The sequence below is a fragment of the Typopeltis vanoorti genome, chromosome 10 (genome assembly GCF_054136105.1).
Source record: "Typopeltis vanoorti isolate ZY-2024b chromosome 10, IOZ_Tvanoo_1.0, whole genome shotgun sequence".
Taxonomy (NCBI): Eukaryota; Metazoa; Arthropoda; class Arachnida; order Uropygi; family Thelyphonidae; genus Typopeltis; species Typopeltis vanoorti.
Window position 1 is genome coordinate 81,070,437 of NC_143558.1, and position 23,684 is coordinate 81,094,120.

Consider the following 23,684-nt stretch of genomic DNA (forward strand, 5'->3'; position numbering starts at 1 on the left):
CTTTATTGTAAGAATACAGTATATAATATACAAAATATGTGTTAATGAACTGTTCATGTTATCAGTAAGGCTTCCAGTCAACAGTAGGCTATTAATAGTTAAAGTTTTGGGAAGTCAAAAATTATGTGCAGATTTTTAACTACATGGGCGGATCGGCGTCTCTAACCCCTGCATTGTTCAGGGGGGGTCAAATATATATGTGTGTGTGTGTGTGTGTGTGTGTGTATCCCACTCACAAGAGGCTGCAAAGTCTATACCACATCAATTCTGTATGTAGACAAGTGGTCAAGAAGAATGAAGGAATCTGTTGATATGTTTTATGAACATCTGAATGTTATAGTCTTTAGGAAAACCATGTGAGGAAGGCATGAAAAAAAAAGAGGATGGTTCAGTATGTTTGGAGTTGAACAGGGAATGGATGTTATATGTCCATAAGTGCCAAGGGAAGTAAAGGAACACTGACTACACAAACACCTGCAAAAGTTTGGATGCAAATGAAAACGGTACATCTTTATAAGATGTATCGTTTTCATTTGCAGTGATGACCCCTTTTCACAGATTCACTTTAGTCACGGAAGTGAATCTGTGAAGAAGGGTCATCAATTAATCAAATCACTCTCTTCTTGACAGCAACAAGCATTTTTAGGTAGGTTTGTGATGCTCCACTCCATAGCACCTTAATAGCTGAATCGGAAGAACAACAGGATATTGCACCCTTTGGAAAAAGAGACCCAAGCGTGATTCTCATTATGTTGGTGGGAATCTTTATGTGGGCTGTTTCAACTACAGGAAAATTAGCCATTCTCATACAAAGGTAGCAGGGGTTTCTTCTCCTGAAAATTTCATCCTGCATACCCACAATTTACAGACAAAAAATTTGCTAGGTGGGTGGTGGATGGCATTGTGCATAGTGTGTAGATAGAGGATTGCATGACACCTCTATGGATTCATAATAATAAAAAATATATAAGAACAATATTTAAGGCAGGCAGATTTGACCAGCATGGTGTCAAGAGTTTCCTCATCTGTAGTCAATACACTGGGTGCTCTTTTTTACTAAGAAAAGCACATGTAATGTTTTGGATGCAGATGAAGCTGTTGATGTCATGTGCCTATGGCAGGAGATCTAATTGGGTCCAAAAAGAAATTAATGATCTTGGATTGATATCTGGGTATACAACACAGTAAAAAATTTATTACAACCCATTTTAAAATAAATCACTGGTTACAAATAGTAATTTAGTTAGTTAAGCAAAATATGTCTCTTCTGAGTCAAAGCATATCAATATCTGAATTAATATGGGAATTAGCAATTTGTATTGTCTGTTTTCCCATACTTTAGACTCTTAGTGACTTAAGGGAGGCCGGAACATTTTATAAGTCAAGAATCACAAGAAAAATAAATTCTGAGAGTTCCAGTTACATATTTCTTACATTTTTATTATAAAAAATAAAACTATAGTATATTCTATAATTTTAAAAATTAGGTATACTCAGACACATATACTCATAAATAAAACTGTATGGGTGAAAAAATTCATTACACTACTTAGAATGTTGCTTAGTGCTTGCACATGTACAAGTTTATTGAGTTTGTCTCATACGAAATTGTATTTCTCATAGCATGATGAGAAAGTATGGCATTATTGTGTTCAGCATTTTGCATTTTATTTTTCTTTGTTTTATGATTTTGACTTGGTGGAACATGTAACATAAAAAAAGTATGTTTTTTGTATAATAGAGTATTGAATTGCAAATGAGCTTAACACATAAGAGCCATTATGATAGGCAACTCTGAGGCTGCCCTGCCAGTTTCTGATCCCCTTCATAGAAAATTGCAATATCTTCCTTCTTGAAAATATTTAAATATTCCTTCTTGAAAATAATTAAACATTTTTTTGACAGTTTGGTTTTCCAAAATGGGTACAGATGCTGTGATTCTTGTTGAAATAATAAGAGAAAAAAAATTATAGTAAAGTGAAGAAACATGACAAATGGATCACCAATATGGATTCTACTATTCTCATTCTATAGTATACTGCTCAAAACAATTAGGGGATATTTTGGTTTTCTTGTAAATTATAAAGTTATAAAAATAATTTACAAATGTAACATTTATTTTAAAATATTCTTAATATACAACAGAGTAGAGCATGCAACTGTGCACAAAATCATATTAAGACTTGTCGAAACGTGTCTTAGCTGTATTAACATGTGCGGGGGGGGGGGGTATAAAAGCTTGGTTTGTTGCGCTCACTTTCACAGTGCATAATTATCAGTTCAATTGTAAACTGTCGCCTACCACTCATTATTTTGTTAAAAATGGCAGAACAACATGATTCCCGGAATCCATGGCTCTCCATTGGTCAAATGGAGAGCCATGGATTCCGGAGAGCAATTGGTCAAATAGAAGCTGAACAAATGCAGCAAGTTGTCGCTCAAGCATGTTGTGTATCTCAAAGCATAATTTTGTGACTTTGGAATCGCTTTCTGGAGACGGGGAAATGGTTGAAATTGTCTTCGTGCCATAGGTTTATATGCTCGAAGACCAATGATTTGCATTCCACTCACTGCAAATCACAAGAGAGCCCAAAGAAATTTGGGCACAGGAACACCTCAATTGGACAAATGAGGATTGGGCTCGTGTACTTTTCAGTGACAAATCCAGGTTCAGTCTGCAACCAGATAACTGATGTATCTTGATATGGCGTGAAAGTTGAACAAGAAATAATCCACAGTTTGTTCATCAAAGACCCTAACATCAAGGTGGGAGTTTGATGGTATGGACTGGAATAAGTATAGGTGGCCATACTGATCTCTATTTTATCAGAAACGGTTCCTTAACAGCCCAAAGTTATAGCTACGAGATTTTGAAACCTATTCGTCCATATGCTGCTGCAATTGGCCAAGAATTCATTTTTATGGATGACAATGCTTGTCCACACCGTGCAAATTTGGTACAGGAGTGGTTTGAAGAAGAAGGTATTGAACAAATGGACTGGTCTCCCTGTTCACCAGATTGTAATCCAATCGAACATGCCTGGGATGCTTTGGGTGGGCACTTTTCTGTTCAACTGGCCACCATGATCGCTTCAAGAGCTCGAAATTGCTCTCACGGAAAGGTGGGGAAATATCCCACAAGAACTGTTTGATCATCTTTTCCAATCCATGCAATCAAGATGTACTGCTGTTAATGGAGACCATACGCCCTATTAAAAATTAACAAAAGCATTTTTGGCTATTTTTGTTAAAATTATTTAATGCTAAAATGTATAATTTGTTAAATTTGTAATAAATATCAATTATTTAAACAATATCTCATCAATTACACCCTGTCCATAAGCAAGAAATATTTATTCATGTATAAAGTATTAGTTATAATTATAATTATACCTAATACTTTATAGTTATAATTATTTGCAGAAATTTATAATTATCCGGCAGAAACTAAAATATCCCCTAATTGTTTTAAGCAGTGTAGATCTCCTCGCTAACTTTACCCAACCTTGGCCACAAGCCATGAAAAGATTTGGAGAATCTCCCGTTGTCGTCTTTGATGTTTCGAAGGCAGTTAATAGAATCTCGTGGCCTTATTTTCAAACTCTCATCTGTGTGATCTTCCTGCTACTCTTTGTGAGTGGATTGCAACATTATTCTCTTCTGATTATTCATTGCATGTCATGGTGGTTCCTCTCATCTGATTTTTCTATTAATGCCAAAGTATTCCAAGGCTCTTTGCTTTCGTCTACACTCTTTCTGCTGTTTATTAATGATTTTCTCTCATTAATATCTTGTCCTAATTCATAGTTTTATTTAGGATCTTCATCATTCACAAAACTTTATTTCGCTGAAATGGCTCAAGCTTCGGGATATTCTGTTGTGAGTGTCTTAAACACTCATCTTCTAGCCATTTATAAGTGAGGTGAATATAATTTAGTAAATTTTAATGCAACCAGAATGCAATCTTGCCTTATTTCCAAAAGAAAGACCCTGCCTCATTCTCTCTAACTTTAACACAGCTCACAAAGATCAGTTTTTCTCTTCTTGGGCTGACTCATATCTAGCCTCTCCTGGCATAAACATAACTTCCACAGCCTCTTCATCCTCCAAAAAACTTGGTAATCTTTTATGTTCTAAACATTGCTTCTCTTCTGCTCAACTCCTAATATTCTATGAATCCCAAATCCACCACCTTAGAATATTGCCCTCACATCTGGGGTGATGTGAAAGGTCCAGTTCAGTGGAGGATGCTGCTCCACTTAACTGGACCCAACCATTCATACATTCCCCTCTAATTATATATAGCACAAGCAGCTGCTGTCCACACATTCCTACACTCCCCTCTAATTATATATGCAGATGCAGCTGTCCACATACGTTCAGCTTCAGACTCACCAAACCAACTTTTCATCCTCTTCCTTCACTTCATATACCTTTATCCTTAAAACAGTCTTTCCCCTATACCATTATCCCCAATGCCTATAACCTCCAACTCTTCAAGTAACACATTAATAGATTTTTCTCTTCTCTTTAATCCTTCCCACACACACAAGGAGTACTCTCATGTTATAGGTCTTGAGACCTTATGTGTAAGGTTGATAAAGAAGTTTGAAGCACTTAATAATTTTTCACTCTCCACATGGCATTGATGTGCTAAAGGTTCTGCCTCTCGTGTTAAACCTTTATCTGATAATTTTTTTGTTCTTTTTAGAAAAAAAAATTCTGGCAGAAAGGAATTAAATTAGTTCGGCTGCTACTTAATTTCTGCACATAATAGGTATAAGAAAACTTGTACTGAAAAATTGTACCTGTGACAGAAATCTTGAGAGAAAGAGAGGGGAATGGGGGAAAAAAAGATGGGGGAATTTCTGAAAATAGCAATTGCTTTGTTGCCTTTATTGCAATATAAAATACCTGTTTTCCCTTTTCAAATGAATCAATCAAATTAATTTAAATTTTATATTAATCCCACTCACGAAAGGCTAGGTGGCATTTGTTTAGAATTATAGCCAAAGCAACTAAAACTTTGTTATAATTCTCATGTGTTATGTCTGGTAATCATGTATTCTTTCCAGTTTGTCTGTTTTGTGGATGAAAAATCATTTTGCTAGGAAAAAACTCTGCTTCCCCCCCATATGAAACCAGCTGGCTCTTCTTCGAACCTGTTGGAATCGTTATCAATAATGAAAAAGCTATGTGGGCTTAAAAGGCTATCAAACCTATCATACGCTGGTGCAATATATGGACTAAGGATTAGATAATCCAGAATAGGGTGTCCAGATTATATGCAGGGTGGTATCTTCACACGTAAGTGGTAAATTTCATCTACCATCTCAGGCACCAGTCTAAATGAACAACTACTTAGTATAAGAAAATATTATGATATTTGTTATGCACTGAATCATTCTCCATTAACTCCTAAATAAAGAAGACAATAAGAAAATTGTCATGATATTAATTTTTAATACTTTTATTGTTAATGATTGTTCTTATTTAATGGTTTGTTTGTCTTCTGACATCAGTGTTTTTTCGCTTGCATTTGGAACAAAGCATTCTTTTTGCTAGGATGGAACTTCTGTGAACCACTTCCTAACAGTGGTATCCATAAAAAATATATTATTTGTAATCTGTACTAATAGTTATATATGATTTTTCTTTTTTGTCAGTGTGTTTAATAGCATAATCAAAAGTCAACATAAACAGGATTACACACACACACACACACACACACACACCTTACTCTAAAATAAATGATCTACATTATTTTGAAGAGCTCATCATTCTTACTGGAGTTTCTTTTTATTCACATAAAATTGTAAATAAGTTAATTTGTTTGGCTGAAATTTCAACTTAGTCTTTTAAATTATTTTTATTTATTTTTATTGACAGTCCCACTTACAAAATGTTACGAATCTTTAACATATTACTACTATGGATGGGCTAAGTTAGATTAAACTTTGAACCCTGTTTTAGAGATCAGGTATAAGTTTTACAAGCAATTTCAAGCCTCAGATAAACATGATGACAATGAAAATCATGTGTCACCTAAAAGCAATGCTTATGAACACTTGCATGATTTGCTTTTAGGATATCCTCATATTTATTCAGTAGAATAGTTGAAAACATTAGATTTTTGGAGAACTGGATGAAAGACTAAATATGGGAAAGGAAGATACTATTCAATACTGTTATTGGAAGGGAAGACATACAGAGTCAAAAGTGAGGGCATACTTATGCTATTCATGTATTTCTTTTTAGGTCAAACACAACTGTTGAACATATCCTCAATTTGTGCAGTGATATAAGGATGAATATTTTAATATTGTATCAGACTAAAATAATTTGTCTCCAGTTATGGAACACAGGTGAAATATGCTAAAAATGTAGCATACATTTGTTTAATTGTATGATCTCCACCAGTCCCAAATAGGCCTGATATGCAATTACTGTGTTTATTTAAAAAATAAAAACTTGATATTATACTTATTTCTACATAGCTAATATAGTAGTTCTTACCTGAACTTCTGCAGACCAAAAGCTTAGCTGAGAGTTTTCAGAGTGGAAAGTTTATTAATGTGAATTTCCAATAAATTCTGATTGTGGCTTTTCTTTTAATTTGTTTTCATTAATTATTACACTAATTTAATAATTCACTACAAAAACTGGTTATGATTTACGAACAATTTCAAGCCTCAGATAAACATGATGGCAATGAAAATCATTTATCACCTGAAAGCCATACTTATGAACACTTGCATGTTTGCTATTTTGTTGGCTGTAATAAGAAAGTTATTTTCAAGCTACTTCACTTTTTTCTTTTTTTTTTTTTTTTTTTTTTTTTTTTTTTTTTTAAGCTATATAGAATTACTCTCCCAATTTGAAGCTGTGTCATATGGTGATCAACTGTTTGCTAATTTTGTGGTTGTTCCTCTTCAGCAGAAACATGATAATTTCTGGAAAAAACAACTGCTCACAGAACATACTGATGCTTTACGCTTCCTTAATATTCCTGTATCTGAGGTATTTTAATATGTAATAAAATACTTTCATTTAAGAGAAGCATAATGTGTAAAAGTTTTTGTGATTTTATTAATATATTATATTAACTTCCAGAAATACATCTCAACCTCCTGACTGCTTGCAGTAATGCTTGTAGGCCATGTTAATGGTCTACAGTAATCTCAGAGTACCACTGCCCTATATATTTTAAGACTTTTATAAGTAGGAGTTATTTTGTGTATTTGTAAAAATTTCACTACATATTTATTTATTCTTATGGCAAAAGGAATACAGAACAGCTGCAGGTCAATGTCCAATCTAGAAAGCCAATCCCAAGCCTCATCCGTCACCTTATGGATGTCCTGTAGGCCACCACCGTGAAATTGGCACCTTGGACAGTTGTTCACAATAAGGGTGGTCTAACAGCCTCCATTTAAGTAGTAGGTAGCCACATCTGCCCTGGTTAGTTCTGACCCTGTGGATTGATGACCAGATCTTCCTAGGAAGAGCAAAACCAGGCTGCAGAGCACAGGGATCTTCTACCAGGAAGCCGTTTGTTGGGAGATTATTGGACCAGTATTCTCTCCACGTCAGGTGTTGATGGCAGGGCAGCTGAAGAGAGTTCTTCCATGGACCAGAAATCTAGATTTTAGGCGAAGACTGGGTGGATTTATGAGAGTCTGGTGCAGGGGCAGGAATGGATTGCTCATTGCTTTATTATTCTTTAATTGAGGCTTGTCTCCTCCGTATGTTTGATGGAGCAATGTTAGATAGGATAGGCAGCCAGGAGAGAGGGGGGGGGGTGCTTCTCACTGTCCCACCAATTGTGGGCATGGTAGAGTTTAACTGGGTGTCTATAATGTTAGTGTGTGTGCACTTCTTTCCCAGACGGGGGCACAATATTCTGCTGCAGAGAATGCGAGGGCTAGTGCAGATGACCTTAGGACTTCTGCACCACAACCCCCCAAGTTGTTCCAGCAAGCCTTGAAATGATATTGTTTCTTATTTTAATTTTGTTGAACAGGTTGGTGAACAGAAGCCTAACCTAACCTTTTATAGGTTAGGCTTCTGTTCAGGCTCACTCCAAGGTATTTTGGGTGAGGCTCGTGTTCGACCGCTTTTTTACAGAAAGAAAGGTTGAGGTGTCGATTCACCTCTGCATTGTTCAGGTGAAATACTGTAGACACAGTTTTTGTTGGATTGTGCTGGAAGTACTCTTCCAGGGTATGTTTAGGTCTGTGTTCAAGGTTGATTCTAGGTTGGCAAAGGAGGTAGATTGATGTAGGATTGCTAGGTCATCAGCATACATATACTTGCTTGAGCTGGTACGTGGTAATTCGTACACGTAGATGTTAAAGAGTAAAGGGGACAACATAGAGCCTTGTGGGAGACTGTTGTGAAGGAATCTGGGCCTGCTCTTTTTTCTGCCAATATGTACCCAGATCTTTCTGTTGGGGAGAATGGATTCAAAAAGCTGATCCAGACTGTGTCATAAGCTGATGAGGCTCCTGTTCTACCATTATTCCACAGAAAGAAAGGTTGAGGTGTCGATTCACCTCTGCATTGGTCAGGTGAAATACTGTAGAACACACTTTTTGTTGGATTTGGCTTCAAGTACCACTGCTTGAAATACTCTTCCAGAATGTTTGAAAGAGCACTCTCGATTGAACAAACCAGCTTGTTCAATCAGGAGTGCTCTTTCAATGAGTGGTGAAATTAAGGAATTTCGCAGTAGTACTCTGATTGAGATAACTGTAGGCCATTAACATTTTTAACTTAACTTTAATTGCAGTTAAATAATAACCCGCTGTTTTATTGCTTGTAGTGAAATCTTTTGAGATATGTGTATATTATTACTATGAATATAATACATTATGATGAGTGTTCAAAGCAAAAGATGCATCAGATTAACTGACTCTCAGGAAAGTGACTTCTCAGGAAAATAGTATTGTATAATATTTTTTTTCCCCTTTCAAGCACTTAAGAGATGCATAAAAGATAACACTCAGTGAAGAGAGTAACTTGTCCACTGCTTTTGAGTCTTTTGTGCTGCACTAAATGTAAGGTCTGAGGCATCCTTCATTGAGTTGAAAGAAGTATCCTGAGCTCAAATTTGAAATGGATAAAGAAGAGCTGCTAATCACTAAGTTCATGCAGTTCTTGGAGTTTTGCCATTAGCAAAGCTGGACCATAGGAAATCATAACTTAAGTAAAGGAAATCACAGAATTCAGAATAGTTTGTGGTACTGGGGAAGTGAGAGAAACAGTGATGAGGCAAAGAGACTTTTAGTCAGAGAAATAAAAATTCTCAGTTGACATTTGGTAATAGGGCACAAGACTATCATGCTACTAACTGGAGACCTGAAGTGGAAAAAATATATATTATTATATAATATTAATAGTGGAGATATTTTGGAGGAGATGAAAGATTTGGGAGTTGCAGTGGATAGAGAATTAATATTTTGTGGACATTTTGCTAAAATTGTGAGGACAACACAGCAGATTATGGTAGTGATGCATAAAACACTCACGTGTAAAAGTGAGGATGTTTTGATTCCATTGTGGAAAATTATGGAGATAACTACCGTGTTTGAGTAAAACTTTAGTTTAATATAAACCAAAATCAACACTCAATGTAATATAAACCAAAATCAACTTTATATTAAACTAAAGTTTTACTCAAACACGGTAGTTGTCTCCATAATTTTCCACAATGTATTCTGATCACCATGTAAGCTTAAAAGAACGAATGTTTTGATTCCATTGTACAAGACTGTGATCAGACCACCATATGGATTACTGTGCACAGATTTCGTCACCAGGTTTTCAAAAGGATGATGAGATGCTGAAGAAGGTCCAGAGATGATTGACTAAGTTGGTTTCTGGTCTCTGGAATGTGGAATATGAGGACAGATTGAGAAAATGCAAATTACAGAGCCTAGTGCATAGAATGGAGAGGAGAGACATGATTGAGTTAAGGGATAATTACCAGATTAACACAGATGATATTTTTCATAGAATATCTAGAGACGAGAAGAATGAGAGGCCATCCCTGGAAGCTGGATAAGGTAGGTGTGAGCTAGGGGACAAGGAGTAGATATATTGCATGGAGAGTTGTGGGTGATAGGAATGCATTACCTACCTAAGAGTGTAGTGAGTACAAGGGGACAGCAAGTGCATTTAAGTGAAGGAACAGTGAGCTGTGCTTATGATAACGGGACTTCCCATGATGAGTCTCTTGACTCCATGGAAGTTTGTTGATAATAATAATAATAATTATAGGCACCTCTATGGAGTCAGAATACTCATCACAGGAGGACCACACAAACCATTACTCATTCACTACCTATCATACTTCTCCTCTACTCATCACGTATTGAAAATTTCTTTTATATCAATCTCATAGAACCCCTTTAATAACTTATAAGTTTCTACTGTGTCCCTCTTTTTCACCTATCATCTAAAGTTTGCAACCTACACACCTTCAATCTGACCACCATTTTGATCATTCACCTCTGGATCCTCTACACCACCACTTCATAAACCTCCATATTTGACAGCCATTATTCTTGCCTGCACTGCCAATTTCTTTCAGTCATAATTCTCTATATAATTCTCTTAAATAATTCTCTATATAATTAATAAATAAATTAAACAATAGTGGCCCTAGTACAGAGCCTTGAGGCTCTCCACTACTCACTCTTATTCTCCTGAATTTTAGTTTTATATCATGTTTATTGTCATCTCCTTCCTAAAAATACTCTGTTAGAAACAGGGTGAAGGAATTTGTCACTGTTGGGAATTTACTTGGTGGACCTTGAACTTATTTTTCTCCTCTGAGGTTTTGAAATTCAGAGCCATTTTCTCCACCTGATTCCTCTTGAAATGAAAAGTCTCTCACTGAGATAATGAAACCTCCCATAAGCACTAAATGAGTATGATTGTTGTAATTTATTGCAGCATCTGAACTGCGGTATCACTATAAGAGCGTGTCAGTGCATAGACCTGAATTATGGTCATTACTGTATCCTTTGTTTTTTTTAATTTTCCAAAGAGTTATGCATTCATAAAGAGGATCTGTTAAGTTCTATTACATTTGGTTTCCATTTCTGTTTGATCAAGAATCTCACTCTACTGACACTTGGTTTTATTCAGTATAATTGAACAACTTTCTGCTCTTCACATTGATTATCTACTCTAAGTTCCTCCTTTCTGCAAGCAAGGTTTAAGATGTTTCATTTCACTGTTTCCAGTGTTCTCTTCAACTCTAATAGTCTGTCATTTGTATAAAATTTTCTAACATTAAGAGTCGACATGCATATTTTTAAAGATTCTACCTTGGCAATTTTAGGTAATCATTTTCTCTCTATGTGCATATTCAGTTTGGAAATTGCAGCATATTTTTCATGATCAGCCCTCTGCCTAAGCCATTCAGCTATCCTGTGTGACAGTCAAACCTGTATGAGAGAAATGGTTTGTTTTGCTTCATGTAGGAGGATTAGATTTACTCTCCCGTGGTGACTCAGCCTATCTAGGAGTGTGTGTGGACTACGCTTTGTCTGGCTCCTGCCAGTATCTCTCCAGATTATAAGGGCTGCCTGTGTGAAAGTAGCTGTTGGAGTAAGATAGGTACATCTTATATTTTTGTCATAAGAATGAGCACAAGCAATCATGAATGAAAACAAAATCTTTCGAGTTGAATATACCCATATGTGTGTGAATTGGTGATCAGAAAGAAAATAAAGTTAAAAAATGAAGCAGGATATTTTTGGATATTTATGAATCAATTCTTATTTATTTATTTTTTTAAAAGAAGATTGGTTTTGTTAGCAGTTACCATTTGATTTTAAAAATTTTGAAAAAAAAATTTTTTTTTAATGTATTTTTTTTTTTAATTTATACTCCTAGACTGATATTTTTATGTGACTTCCACTCTTGAAAGAGTGTGAACCTCTAGTATATTACTGTATTTACTCGAATACAACTCACGCTTTTTTTTCCCAAAATTTAAGCTAAAAAATCGTGGTGTGAGGTATATGCAGGGATTTTCTGAAACTAAAGTTTTCAGGAAAAACCTGAAAATGGGGTATGACTTACCAAGAATCTCCTATTTGCTATTGCTACTTCTGGCCTCGAGAGAAGTTTCCTTGTGTGCTTCGTCAAAATCATCTACCCAAATAGCATCATCTTTCCCATTATTTCAAGTAAAAATTACCACTAATTTACAAGACTTGAGATACGTAATGAAGAATCCTTCACGAATGACTAATGAGAACTGAAAGCAGAGCACAAAACAGACAGCAATGATAGGCCAGTAGAAGATAGAGCAGCTATGAAGATGTACATATGATTGGTATGGTATTAACAAAAGATCACACAACCCAAAGGCAAGCCGACAATTTTTGAGTTGAAATGCTAATTCTCTTCAACCGAATTCCATAATATCTGAAACTGGCATAATAACATTCACTATATATTTCTTAGTTTTAACATGTTCAGTGGAATTTTATTGCTACTTGTTTGCATTCGAGCTGGTGGGCAGACTCACACACACATAACTAAAAACAAGAGTTTTTAGTTAGATACTGTGTTTGACGTTGCAACATATAGTTTTGTTTGAGTCTATACAGCATGGTTAATGTGGGAAGGACATGTGATTCATTAGTTAGTGTCATTTTTATCCCAGTTGTCTCTAATTGCACTATTATCTCTGTACTTTATTCAGTGATACAATAAAACTACTTCTTGCATTTGCAGTATAGTGGCTGTTGGGGGAGGGTGTGTGTTGTTTACCACAGGGAGCAAGTTATTGCCCTGACATGAAAGTGTTTAAACTTTTTTTTCGTGTGTGAGGTATATGTGAAACTTTTTAATTTCTTTTTTAGTAAAGTAAAATCAGGGGTACAAGTTATACATGAGGGCGAGTTATATTTGAGTAAATACAGCAGTACTGTTGTGGACTAAGGATTTTTTCTTTATAATTTTTAAATTTTATGTATTTGTTTTAATATTGTTTTACTTAATCTTGTGACCCTGCTCTAAACACCAAACATAGAAAAGACCGTGACAAACATCCATGCAGGATTCAGACACACCCTGTTGGTCGAAGAGCAGATACATTAATATTTAGCCAACTAGGCCAGTTAAATTGCCATCATCATCATTCAAAAATAATAATAGAAAAATAATTCAGCATTGTGTCATGTGGTGGTGTGTTATTTTGGCACACATAGGAACAGCTGATAACCAGACTAGAGAGCGAGAGAGGACACAAGCAGGGACAGACATTAAAAATAGGTTTGTTGAAGTAATATTTACAAAAAGAAATCCTTCTGCCTGTATGTCTTTTCTGTAGATATTAAAATTGTGGGATAGATATGCAGCATTTAACTTTAGCAAAGTGAATGAAGAGAACAGAAAACAGTTCAGTCTAATATTGTTTCATAAGGATCTACAAGAGAATTTCTTAAGACATCACTCTCAAGAAAGTATCTTTTATTAAATGACGTCATCAAACTGGATTTCATAATGCAAAAGGTTTTGTTCCATGTGACTTGTTTAGTTACAGTATTAAACTATGTTGTCAGTGTATATCAGCACTATTTGCCTTTTTACTTTCTGCACTGGCTGAGACTATTTGGTAGCCTTATGTTCAGCAAATAAATGAACTCTAGGAGAAATGACATGCAGTATTTTATCATGTCAAAAGATTAACTGAAGAAGGCAAGTCCTAGAAGGTTATTCTGAATCATTACCAATATGCATTACTTCTGATATACTGATTAACTTTTCTTCAGTATATGAAACGAGCTTCCTCTTATTGTAAAGGAAATATTTTATGCATTTTTGTTCTTTTAGAATTAAGAACTATTTTCTGTAGTTGTTCTTAATTATATGGTCTACATTAACAAAGAAAAATAAACTGAATGCTGTCGTGTATTAGCACTGTCATGGAAGTATAGTATTTAAAAAATTTTCTTGAGAAAATTTCTGTACTCCAGAAATATTTTTTAATTACTTAAATATAAAGAGCCAACAGGCTTCATTTCAGTGATATGAACATTAATTAAATTAAGGGGATATTAGATCCCACATTGTTTTAAAACCGAATAAGAAACTCAAAGATTGGAATCAGCGAGTTTCATGCCGAAGTATAAAAAACTATAAAAGTATCGGCGAATGCTAGCGTGAGCTGAATGCAAGTAGTCCTAGAACGTAGTACAACACGGGCAACTCATTGCAAAGGTGGGGAGAGTTCTGATCACTATTCTTTGGTATTTACCATTGGTTTTAAAATAATGTGGGATCTAATATCCCCTTAATTTAATTAATTTTTTAATTAGTTTTATTAGCTTTGCTCTAAATTTATTGTTATAAGAGGAAATCTAAAAGTTGTTATATGCTAATCATATGGGAGGATGTGCAAAGTGAGAGTAAAAGAGACACTATGTAAATGTATATTTATATATGTGTTATTTGTGTTATTAGTTATAAATGTTTTTTATATGTTGCTCCCACCCATGAATGGTTATTTGTAAACCTATAGTACATTTTGTACTGTGGCTAGGGAATTTTTTTTTCTAATTTTCTTTATCAATTTTATATATATTACATAATCCAGAAACACTGCTCTAGAGACCAAACATGCAACTTTTCAAGCCACTTTAGGCCTCCAATAAGCAGGGTGGTGGTTTCACACCAGGCGATGACATTCATCTCCCACCTAAAGACAATCACAAACATCCATGCCCATGGTAGGATTCGAACCCACAGCTTGTTTTTTGGAGAGTGGGTACACTAACCATTTGGCCAGCAAGGCTCGGTTGGCATTGATTTCTAAATACAAACCCAGTGTAGTTATTAAAGAGAAATAATATCCTTTTCTCATTATAACAATACTCTCGATTCCTGCTTACAGATGACATAATTGGCCATCTTAGTATTATCACATAGACAGTTAAGTTGTTAGACTTGTGAATATATAGAAATTGCATAAAATTACACTTATTGTGTATGCATGAAAAGTTACATCATCACTAACAACAATTTTTCTCCAAATTAATCTGTTATCTGTCAAGACTCCAATATTATTAGATCTTATATTTCTCCATTCTAGGGCACATTTTTACTGTATCAATCCACCTAGATCTTGGTTTTCCTCTGAGTCTTTTTCCTGCCATTCTGGCAAAGAACACTTGTTTAGCTAATTTTTCCTCCCCGTTCTGTTTAATTGGCCATACTAGCTGAAATTAGCTCTGCTAACACATTCCTGAATACTAACAGTGTCAAGTTCTTTCCTAATAGCCTCTTTTTTAATATCATTCTACCATTGATGCCAATCTGTTCAGTCCTCTAATTTTCCTCAGGAGATGCTTTATTTCCCGCTTTAAGGTACTTAAGGGTCAAAGGCTGGATAACTGGGAGGAGACCTTCACATAGCCTTTTGGAGAATGCAGAGAACCAACTAGGGCTTTTGACATGATGTTCGATCTCACCTTCTCGTGGAGCAACCTGTTGCGTATCTACCTGGATACTGAACAAATGAGAATGATCTGGCTATTTTGGATTTAGCTGCCCAAATTGTATTCTTATTGGCTTAAACCATAAACATAACTCAAAATGATGGTACAAGAAAACTTCGCTTACTGCAAATTTGATATGCCCGATTTTGTGAAATGATACTATTTCCCACTTTAAGTGAGTGATTAATCAGTTAATGCGATTTTGTTATGTTATGCAAAATTTTTTGTCGTCAATCTGCAGCGAATGGAAAAGCTGGAAGTCATTAAGAGACATAAAAGTGGTGCTAGTAATACAATGATTATGTGAGACCTAAGATACAGCGAGTCTACAATTTGGACTATATTAAATAAGAGCAAAGAATACAAAGCACAAGGAAAGTTTCCACTGCTTCTTTGAGCATGTAGATCACCCGAAATAGAAGGCGTTTATTGATCGAGATGTATCGTCTTCTATCACTTCAGATTGAGGATCATAATTAAAAAAGAATACTATACCTCTTAGTACAAGGAATATTCAGGCAAAAGCTTTCGATATTTTTACCTCATTGAAAGAAACCAAATTTCAAGAGGAATGTGAAAGCTTTACTGCAATTTTAGGATGGTTTGACTGTTTTAAAAATCAAGCTGGACTTCATAATGTAAGAATAACTGGAATCTGCTAGTGCTAATAAAGATTCTGTGGCCAAGTTTCCTGAAGAATTGCAAAGGATAATTCAGGAGAGATTATGACGATCGGCAAATATTCAGCATCAACGAAATTGGTCTCTTTTGGAAGCGTATGCCAACAAAAACTTTCCTAGCTAAAACTAAAGCATCTCAACCAGGATACAAAGTATCTAAAGATCATCTTACTCTTTTATTAGGAGGCAATGCAGAAGGCAACTTTAAACTCAAGCCTATGTTAGTTTATCATGCGCAAAATCCAAGATCTAACATTATTGAAGAAATTAGCCCAATTGGAAAAAAAACTTGGATTTATTGAACTGGATAATGAAAATGTGAGAAACTTGCTCGATTCCCATTCAGAACGGCTAAGCGAGAATGATCTCCTTCAACTATAAGAACAACGTGCATATGAAGAAGAAGATTAGTAGTGCGAACAAGAAGAGAATGTTACGACTAAGAAACTAACTGCAAAAGAACTTGAGCTAGTTTTCATTCACATTGAGCATGCTAAGGAAATTTTGTTTGATGCTGATCTTGATGTGGAATGAAGCTTCGAAGTCCATCAAAATCTTGATAAAGCGATCGTCAGCTATCACAAATTGCATGACAAGATTAAAAAGTCGAGCATGATTCAAACATCTTTACTTAAGTTTTTTGTAAAAAAGTAGCTCATGTTTAAACATTAAATAAAAATTTAAGCAATTAATTTTTATTAACTTTGATGATTTTATCCTCTAATACAGCTTATATTATAATTTTTTATCCAATTTTATGCTAACTGATGGATGAACTATAATTATTCCTATTCGTTATTGTATTCGCTGAACATGATTTCACTTAGCATGCATTATGAGGGTGGTCTGAAAAGTTCTCAGCCTTGACCATAGATGGCAACACTATCGGCAAGATTTTTTTTTTCTAAGTTGGTACATCTGACATAAGCATCTATGTGAAATTGCAAATCATTCTATCAAGCAGTTTGTTTCATACAGCTGTCTGAAGCAAAAGTGTTGTCTGTATATCCCTTGAAATGGGTAAAATTGAGTATCGTGTAGTTTATAAAATTCTTTGTAAAAGAAGGTTTAATAGCAAAAGAAATTCATTCGAAGTTCATAAAAGTTTATGGGCACTCTTCTCCTTTGGGTTTTGACAATTAAAAAAAAAATGGACTGCCGAGTTTAAATGTTACCATACCAGCCTTGAAGATGATCCACGTGAAGGACATCCAAAAAGTGTAACAACACCAGAAATCACTGATCAAGTGCACGATATGGTATTGAATGACCAGCGAGTCAAAGTGCGTGAAATGGCTGAGACTATAGGCATTTCAAAAGAACATGTAGGATATATTTTGCATGAAGAATTGCAAATGAAAAAGCTTTGTGCAAGATGGTTGCCACGCTTGCTCACAACAGATCAAAAATGCACTTGCATTAAAATCTCTGAACAGTGCTAAGAGAATTTTAACAAGAATAAAACTGATTTTGTGCATCGATTTATTACTATGGATGAGACTTGGATTCACCTTTACACACCAGAATCCAAAGAGCAGTCAAAACAGTGGACAGAAAGTCAGTTGTTCAGTGCCAAAGAAGACAAAGTCGGTTCCATCAGCAGGAAAGGTCATGGCATCGGTTTTTTTTGGATGCTAAAGGTATTTTGTTTATTAATTATCTTGAAAAGGGTAAAACAATAACCGGGGAATATTATTCCAATCTTTTAACCAGACTAGAAGAAAAAATTTGTGAGAAAAGACCAGGTTTGCAGAAGAAAAAAATCATCTTTCATCAGGACAATGCACCTGCCCTCAAAGGTGTTTTGGCAATGGGAAAATTAAGGGATCTGCACTATGAATTGTTGGAACATCCACTCTATTACCCAGATTTGGCTCCCTCTGACTTCTATCTTTTCCCAAAACTAAAACTCTTATTCGCTGGTCAGCGTTTTTCTTCGAATCAAGAGGCAATTGCAACTGTAGATGGGTATTTTGCAGATCTTATTGAGAACCACTACAGGGACATGATAATGGTGCTGGAGCATTGCTGGAATAAATGTATTAGTCTTAAGGGAGGGTATGTTGAAAAATAAAAATAATTTTGAAATTATAAATTTGTTTTTTCATTTCTAGGCTGAGAACTTTTCAGACCACCCTCATAATTGATGGATTAGTTAATCGCGTTAAGCGAGGTTTTCCTGTATTACATTTTATTCTGCTTAAAACTAAATAGTGATCACTTCTAATTTCAGATCCTCTGCATCCTCTTCTGTCTAAACCAGCATGAGAATTTTACTATCAACTATAACATAGTCAATGAGATATTTTGCATTTCCCAAATCCATTAATTTTCAGCAATAAAACTCTTTTTATTTCTTTAATTCATTTTTAAACTTTCATACACACTTCTGTGTTCAATTTGAAATTCAGTTTTATCCTGCTCAATTTCAATTTCCTGAATTGCTGCTAAGATATTGCTACCAACAATAACACAGTAAGTGAGACTTTTCTTGCATCTTCTCTCCATGTGAATTTGTTCATATCTTTATATTGCAACATAGTGTTAGTAATGACTGGTCCATGTCCTGAATAGAAATCCAGCAGGTACTTAACCATTATTATTATTTTGCTTTTTTCTTCTTATTTTCCTAAAACATTTGCTTAAAACATCTAATAATCATATCCTACACTTTTGTTAGATCTCCAACAAGAACTGTCTTTTCTTGTTTCCTTGTGTCAACCTTCTCTAATGCCCAAAAAACTTTCTCTTCTTCTTCATAAGTAGATCCTTCTGTAATACCATTGATACATAATCTCAATACATGGATACACAATTAAGTCTCATTGTTCAGTTCCCCATTCTGCCCACATCACTGTACTTTGCATTTCCTGCCATACACCAAGATTAGCCTTGTTATTTAGTGTTGAATGCTATCACCACTTTTCCATGATTGTCACTGCCTGAATATAGCATCTTGTATTTGTTCTTAGAAAAAAAAAAATCTCAAATGCTTTTGTCATCTTTGTTTTGATAGCATCTGTCTGTCTGGTACTTATCTGGTTGTTTTGCTAATTCCACTTATTATTATTGTTGTTGTTATTATTATATGATGCCTCCAGGGGAGTCCAAAGACTCATCGAGGGAGGGCACCTACTCTACAACTCTCCCTTTCCACCACTCAATCCACTAACGCCAACTACTGCCCACCACCACTAGTATTTCCACAGACAATCACAAACATCCATGCCCACTGCGGGATTCGAACCCACAGCCTTTTGGCTGGAGAGCGGATACACTAACCACTCGGCCAACCAGTTGGGCTTTCTGTTGATGATACCTAGTTCTTTATTGTAAAACAATATGTGTTGGTTACTCATTCTTTGCTAACATGAAAATTGAAAATTAAAAAGATATGAAACAAAAACATGATTTACTGCTTTTGACTTCATAATCTCGTAATGTTTTTGGAAAAAGAACAGCAAATTAGGTGTGTAACACACACAGTTTGTTAAGCACAGATTTATTTGACACCTCCAGGGAGTCCAAAGACTCATCGAGGGAGGGCACCTGCTCTACAACTCTGTCTCCACCACTCAGTCCACCAACTGACTGCAATGTAGACTAATATATTAACTAAAATAAATTTAAATTATGCCTCTAATATTTCGGCAAAGTCAAATTGCCATCATCAGGGAATAAAATATAATGAGATATATAAACCCAGGCACTACACTAAGTAATGAAGCTAAAGCATGTCAACTGAGAGTAGGCCTAAAGTCCTAAATAGTGTGCCCCTGCCCACTGTGAACTAAATTGGGCATCCTTGGCTGTTTGGCTGAACTTCCCAAATTTGGGAAAGTTTCATGCACCAAACTTTGTTGAGGTTAGGTTAGTTTCTTAAGGCATAAGCAGATTCGAAGGAAAAGTCTTTTGTATTTATATTTGTTATGGTGGAGTAGAGTGGCATTTTTCCAGTGTATTCTATGGTAAGTGTCTAAATCATGGTGAGCAAGTCCTAAGTGGCTGTAGTGGTGGAAATGGATATAGTCCATTGAATGCTGAATATAATATTCAGCAGTTCTGATGTTGGCTGTCCTACCTGTTTGGCTGCAGTAGGATAGTTTACAACTACAAGGGACCTGGTAAACACTTGGCAGATCTAGGGGCTGTGGCTGGTCTTTGGTGGAGCAGATAAGAGATGCTGATTTTTTATGTAGTCTGTAAGTGGTTGAAGGGTTGTATTTTTTTTTTAAGATTTTTGCTAGTTTTTCAGATTTTCCTTGAATATATATATATAGAACAGTGACAGCTTTGGTGTAGTTTGTTCTGGAGAGGGGAAAAGGGTGTTTGGGTTTGAGGTTTTATTTTTGGATATGGTAGAAATTGTAGCCACTGGCTAAAGTTTTGTGAAGGTGGTCAAGTTTGGAGATGGCACTGTTATCTCATTTAATTAACACGTTTGCTGCCAACTACGAGTATGCTCGTAGTTGGTATATGAGCATCACAAGCCAACTACAAATATACTCATATGACGCTTACCTCTGGCAACAAGATTACCCGTACTGACCTCGAAGAAGTGAAAATGCTTGGCATGCGGAGCTAGCAGCGAAAGTGTGTATACTCGTAGATGGTATATACGAGCCTCACAAGCCAACTACTAATATACTCGTATGTCGATTACCACCGGCAATGAGTTTACCCGTATTGACCTTGAAGAAGTGAAATTGCTTGTCGTACGGTAACAAACTATGCCCGAGTAGCGTGGCAGTGAACATGTTAATTTAGCCATGTTATATAAAGTTTTTATAATCCCATACTGTTTCTGGGGGGGGGGGGTGACTATGAATGTATCTACTGGTATGTGTAAGTTTTCTGTAAACAGAGAATGACAGAGATACATCAGGTTTGCATATAATTAAAGTGTCTAAGAAAGGGGGGGGGGGGGAACTGCTATTTCTTTTTGTGTTAAAAATATGTTGAGAGCATCCAGGCCATGCATCCAAATGGAAATCCTATCACCAACAAAGCATAGCCAAACAATGGTTCTACATGGGACAGAGTTTAGAGCTTTCTCTTCAAATGTTTCCATGAAGAAATTTGCTGGGGGGGGGGACAGAGAATCCATGGCTGTTCCCTCTATTTTTTGTAGAATTTTCCTTGCCAAACAAAATGTCCAACTTAATAGTGAACTTAAACAAGGCTGAATGAAATGTCAGGAAGACTCTAAAGTTACTTTAATTTTTATTTACTTTAATTTTTTAAAAAATTATATAGTACATATCTTAGCAATAGACTTAGTGAAAAATGTAAGTTTCATTAAATAATTAAGCTTATTTGCACACCAGGTAAACATATAAAAAATTACTGAATATTGCCAATTCCTAAATGTATTCCATTCATATGCCAAATGTCACTGTTTATAAAGGTGCCAGTACTTGTAGTGAAAAGTCAGTTATTGGAACAACCCCCACCCCCCAACACATCAAGTTTTTCCACTTTGCTATACTATAAATTAAAGATACCAAGAAATTATATACTTGGTTTAATTCTTTATTCAAGTGTAAGCAAAAAAAGTTTGCGCCTGAAGTATTTTCAGGACTGGGGCAACTCGTATAAAAAAGCTAATAATGTATCCATGTATCCTTTATGATGTATAAAGATAGCTAATAATGTGAAGTCTTTATTTGCTTCTTTATACGAGTGTAAGCAAACAAAGTTTGTGATTGAAGTATTTCCAGGACTGGTGCAACTCGTATAAAGAAGCAAATGAAGACTTCACATCATATATCCCATAATGCTTTGCATTATGGATTGATTATTATTATTATTATTATTATTATTACGGGCGACTCCAGGGAGTCCTTAGACTCATCGAGGGAGGCCCTAAACATCATGTCCACACAACTATACGACATTCTCACAGTATCTATCATACCTTGCCTTGAATACACTCACTGTCATAGCACCCACAACAGACTCTGGCAGCTTATTCCACTCATTTACCACTCTAAAAGTAAAGAACCCAGCTCTAACCACATTCTTGCCCAGCTTCCATAGGTGTCCCCTAGTTCTCCCACCACCAGTCCTGATCTCAAAAATATCCTCTGAATTAATCCTATAGAAACCCTTTAGCAATTTGAATGTCTCAATAATATCTCCCCTTTTCCGCTTATCAACTAATTTCTGCAACCCACAAATCTTCAACCTGCTCTCATAAGGTTCATTCCATAGACCTGCTATCATCTTGGTCACTCTCCTCTGGATCCTCTCCACCTCCTCCCCATCAAGAAGAAACCTAGGTGACCAAATCTGGGCACAGTATGAGATGAGGTCTTATCAAGGCTCGGTACAGAGGTACAATAACTTGCTTGTCTCTGCTCATCAAAGTATTTTTCAACAACCAAGTGAGTTGATGAGCTGATTTAGCTACTTTTGCAGTGTGCCCCCTAAACTTCATCTCTCTATCCACCAACACTCCCAAGTCCCTGGCCTCATCAATCTCCTGGAGTACAGTTCCACCAATGTGGTATACTGCTGCTAATCTTTTCACCCCAAAATGCATAACCTTACATTTTGTCATATTAAATTGACATCCATTCTCCTTAGCCCAGAATTCCAATCTATCCAAGTCGTCCTGCAAGATTTTGACATCTTCTGCATTCACTATTGCGCTACCCAACTTTGTATCATCAGTGAACAAATGAACTGTTCCTCTTAGATCCTTCCCTATATCATTAATGAGCAAATTAAATAGCTGTGGTCCAAGAACAGAACCCTGCGGCACACCACTAGTCACAGGCCGTCTTTTGGACTCTACTCCTGAATAAACTACTCTCTAATATCTCTCCATCAACCACCCACCTATCCATCTCACCAACCCTATATCCATTCCCATATGTTGTAGTTTACGGATTAGAATTCCATGTGGTATCCTGTCAAATGCCTTAGCCAGGTCCAGCAGTATCACTGTAAACCCATTACTCTTATCCAGTTCAGCCGTCACTGTGTTATAAAACTTGAGCAAGTTACTGAGGCATGATCTACCCTTCACAAAGCCATGCTATTCCCTCATACAGTATCTCATTTTCATCAATCCATTCCTGTATTTTTCTGTTTACTACTTTCTCCAAGACCTTGACAATGACTCCTGATATGCTGATCGGTCGGTAATTTGCAACAGTAGTCTTGGATCCTCCTTTATGCAGTGGAACTATTTTCCCCTCTTTCCACACCTTCGGGACTAAACCAAACCCGAGACTCAGATTAAACAACATGGTCAAGGGCACTGATCATTAGCTTCTTTATACGAGTTGCCCCAGTCCTGGAAATACTTCAGGCACAAACTTGTTTGCTTACACTTGGATAAAGGATTGAACTAAGTATATAATTTCTTGGTATCTTTAATTTATACCCCAACACATCAGCAGAGCTCAAGATTGGCACCATCCGTGCTTTTTTTTTTGGTTAGTTCTCTGAGTGGACTAGACAGAGCAGATTAATT

The 23,684-nt window shown here is 35.8% G+C and overlaps 1 protein-coding gene across 1 annotated transcript in view; it reads left to right on the plus strand.

The window, feature by feature from the left end:
• The window catches only part of LOC150102538 (RNA polymerase II-associated protein 1), a 754,864-nt gene that overhangs the window by 619,593 nt on the left and 111,587 nt on the right, over positions 1-23,684 (plus strand). Inside the window, exon 30 of the mRNA XM_090399226.1 lies at positions 6,855-7,020. Coding sequence (XP_090255352.1) covers positions 6,855-7,020 — 166 coding nt within the window. The remainder of the gene's footprint in view (positions 1-6,854; positions 7,021-23,684) is intronic.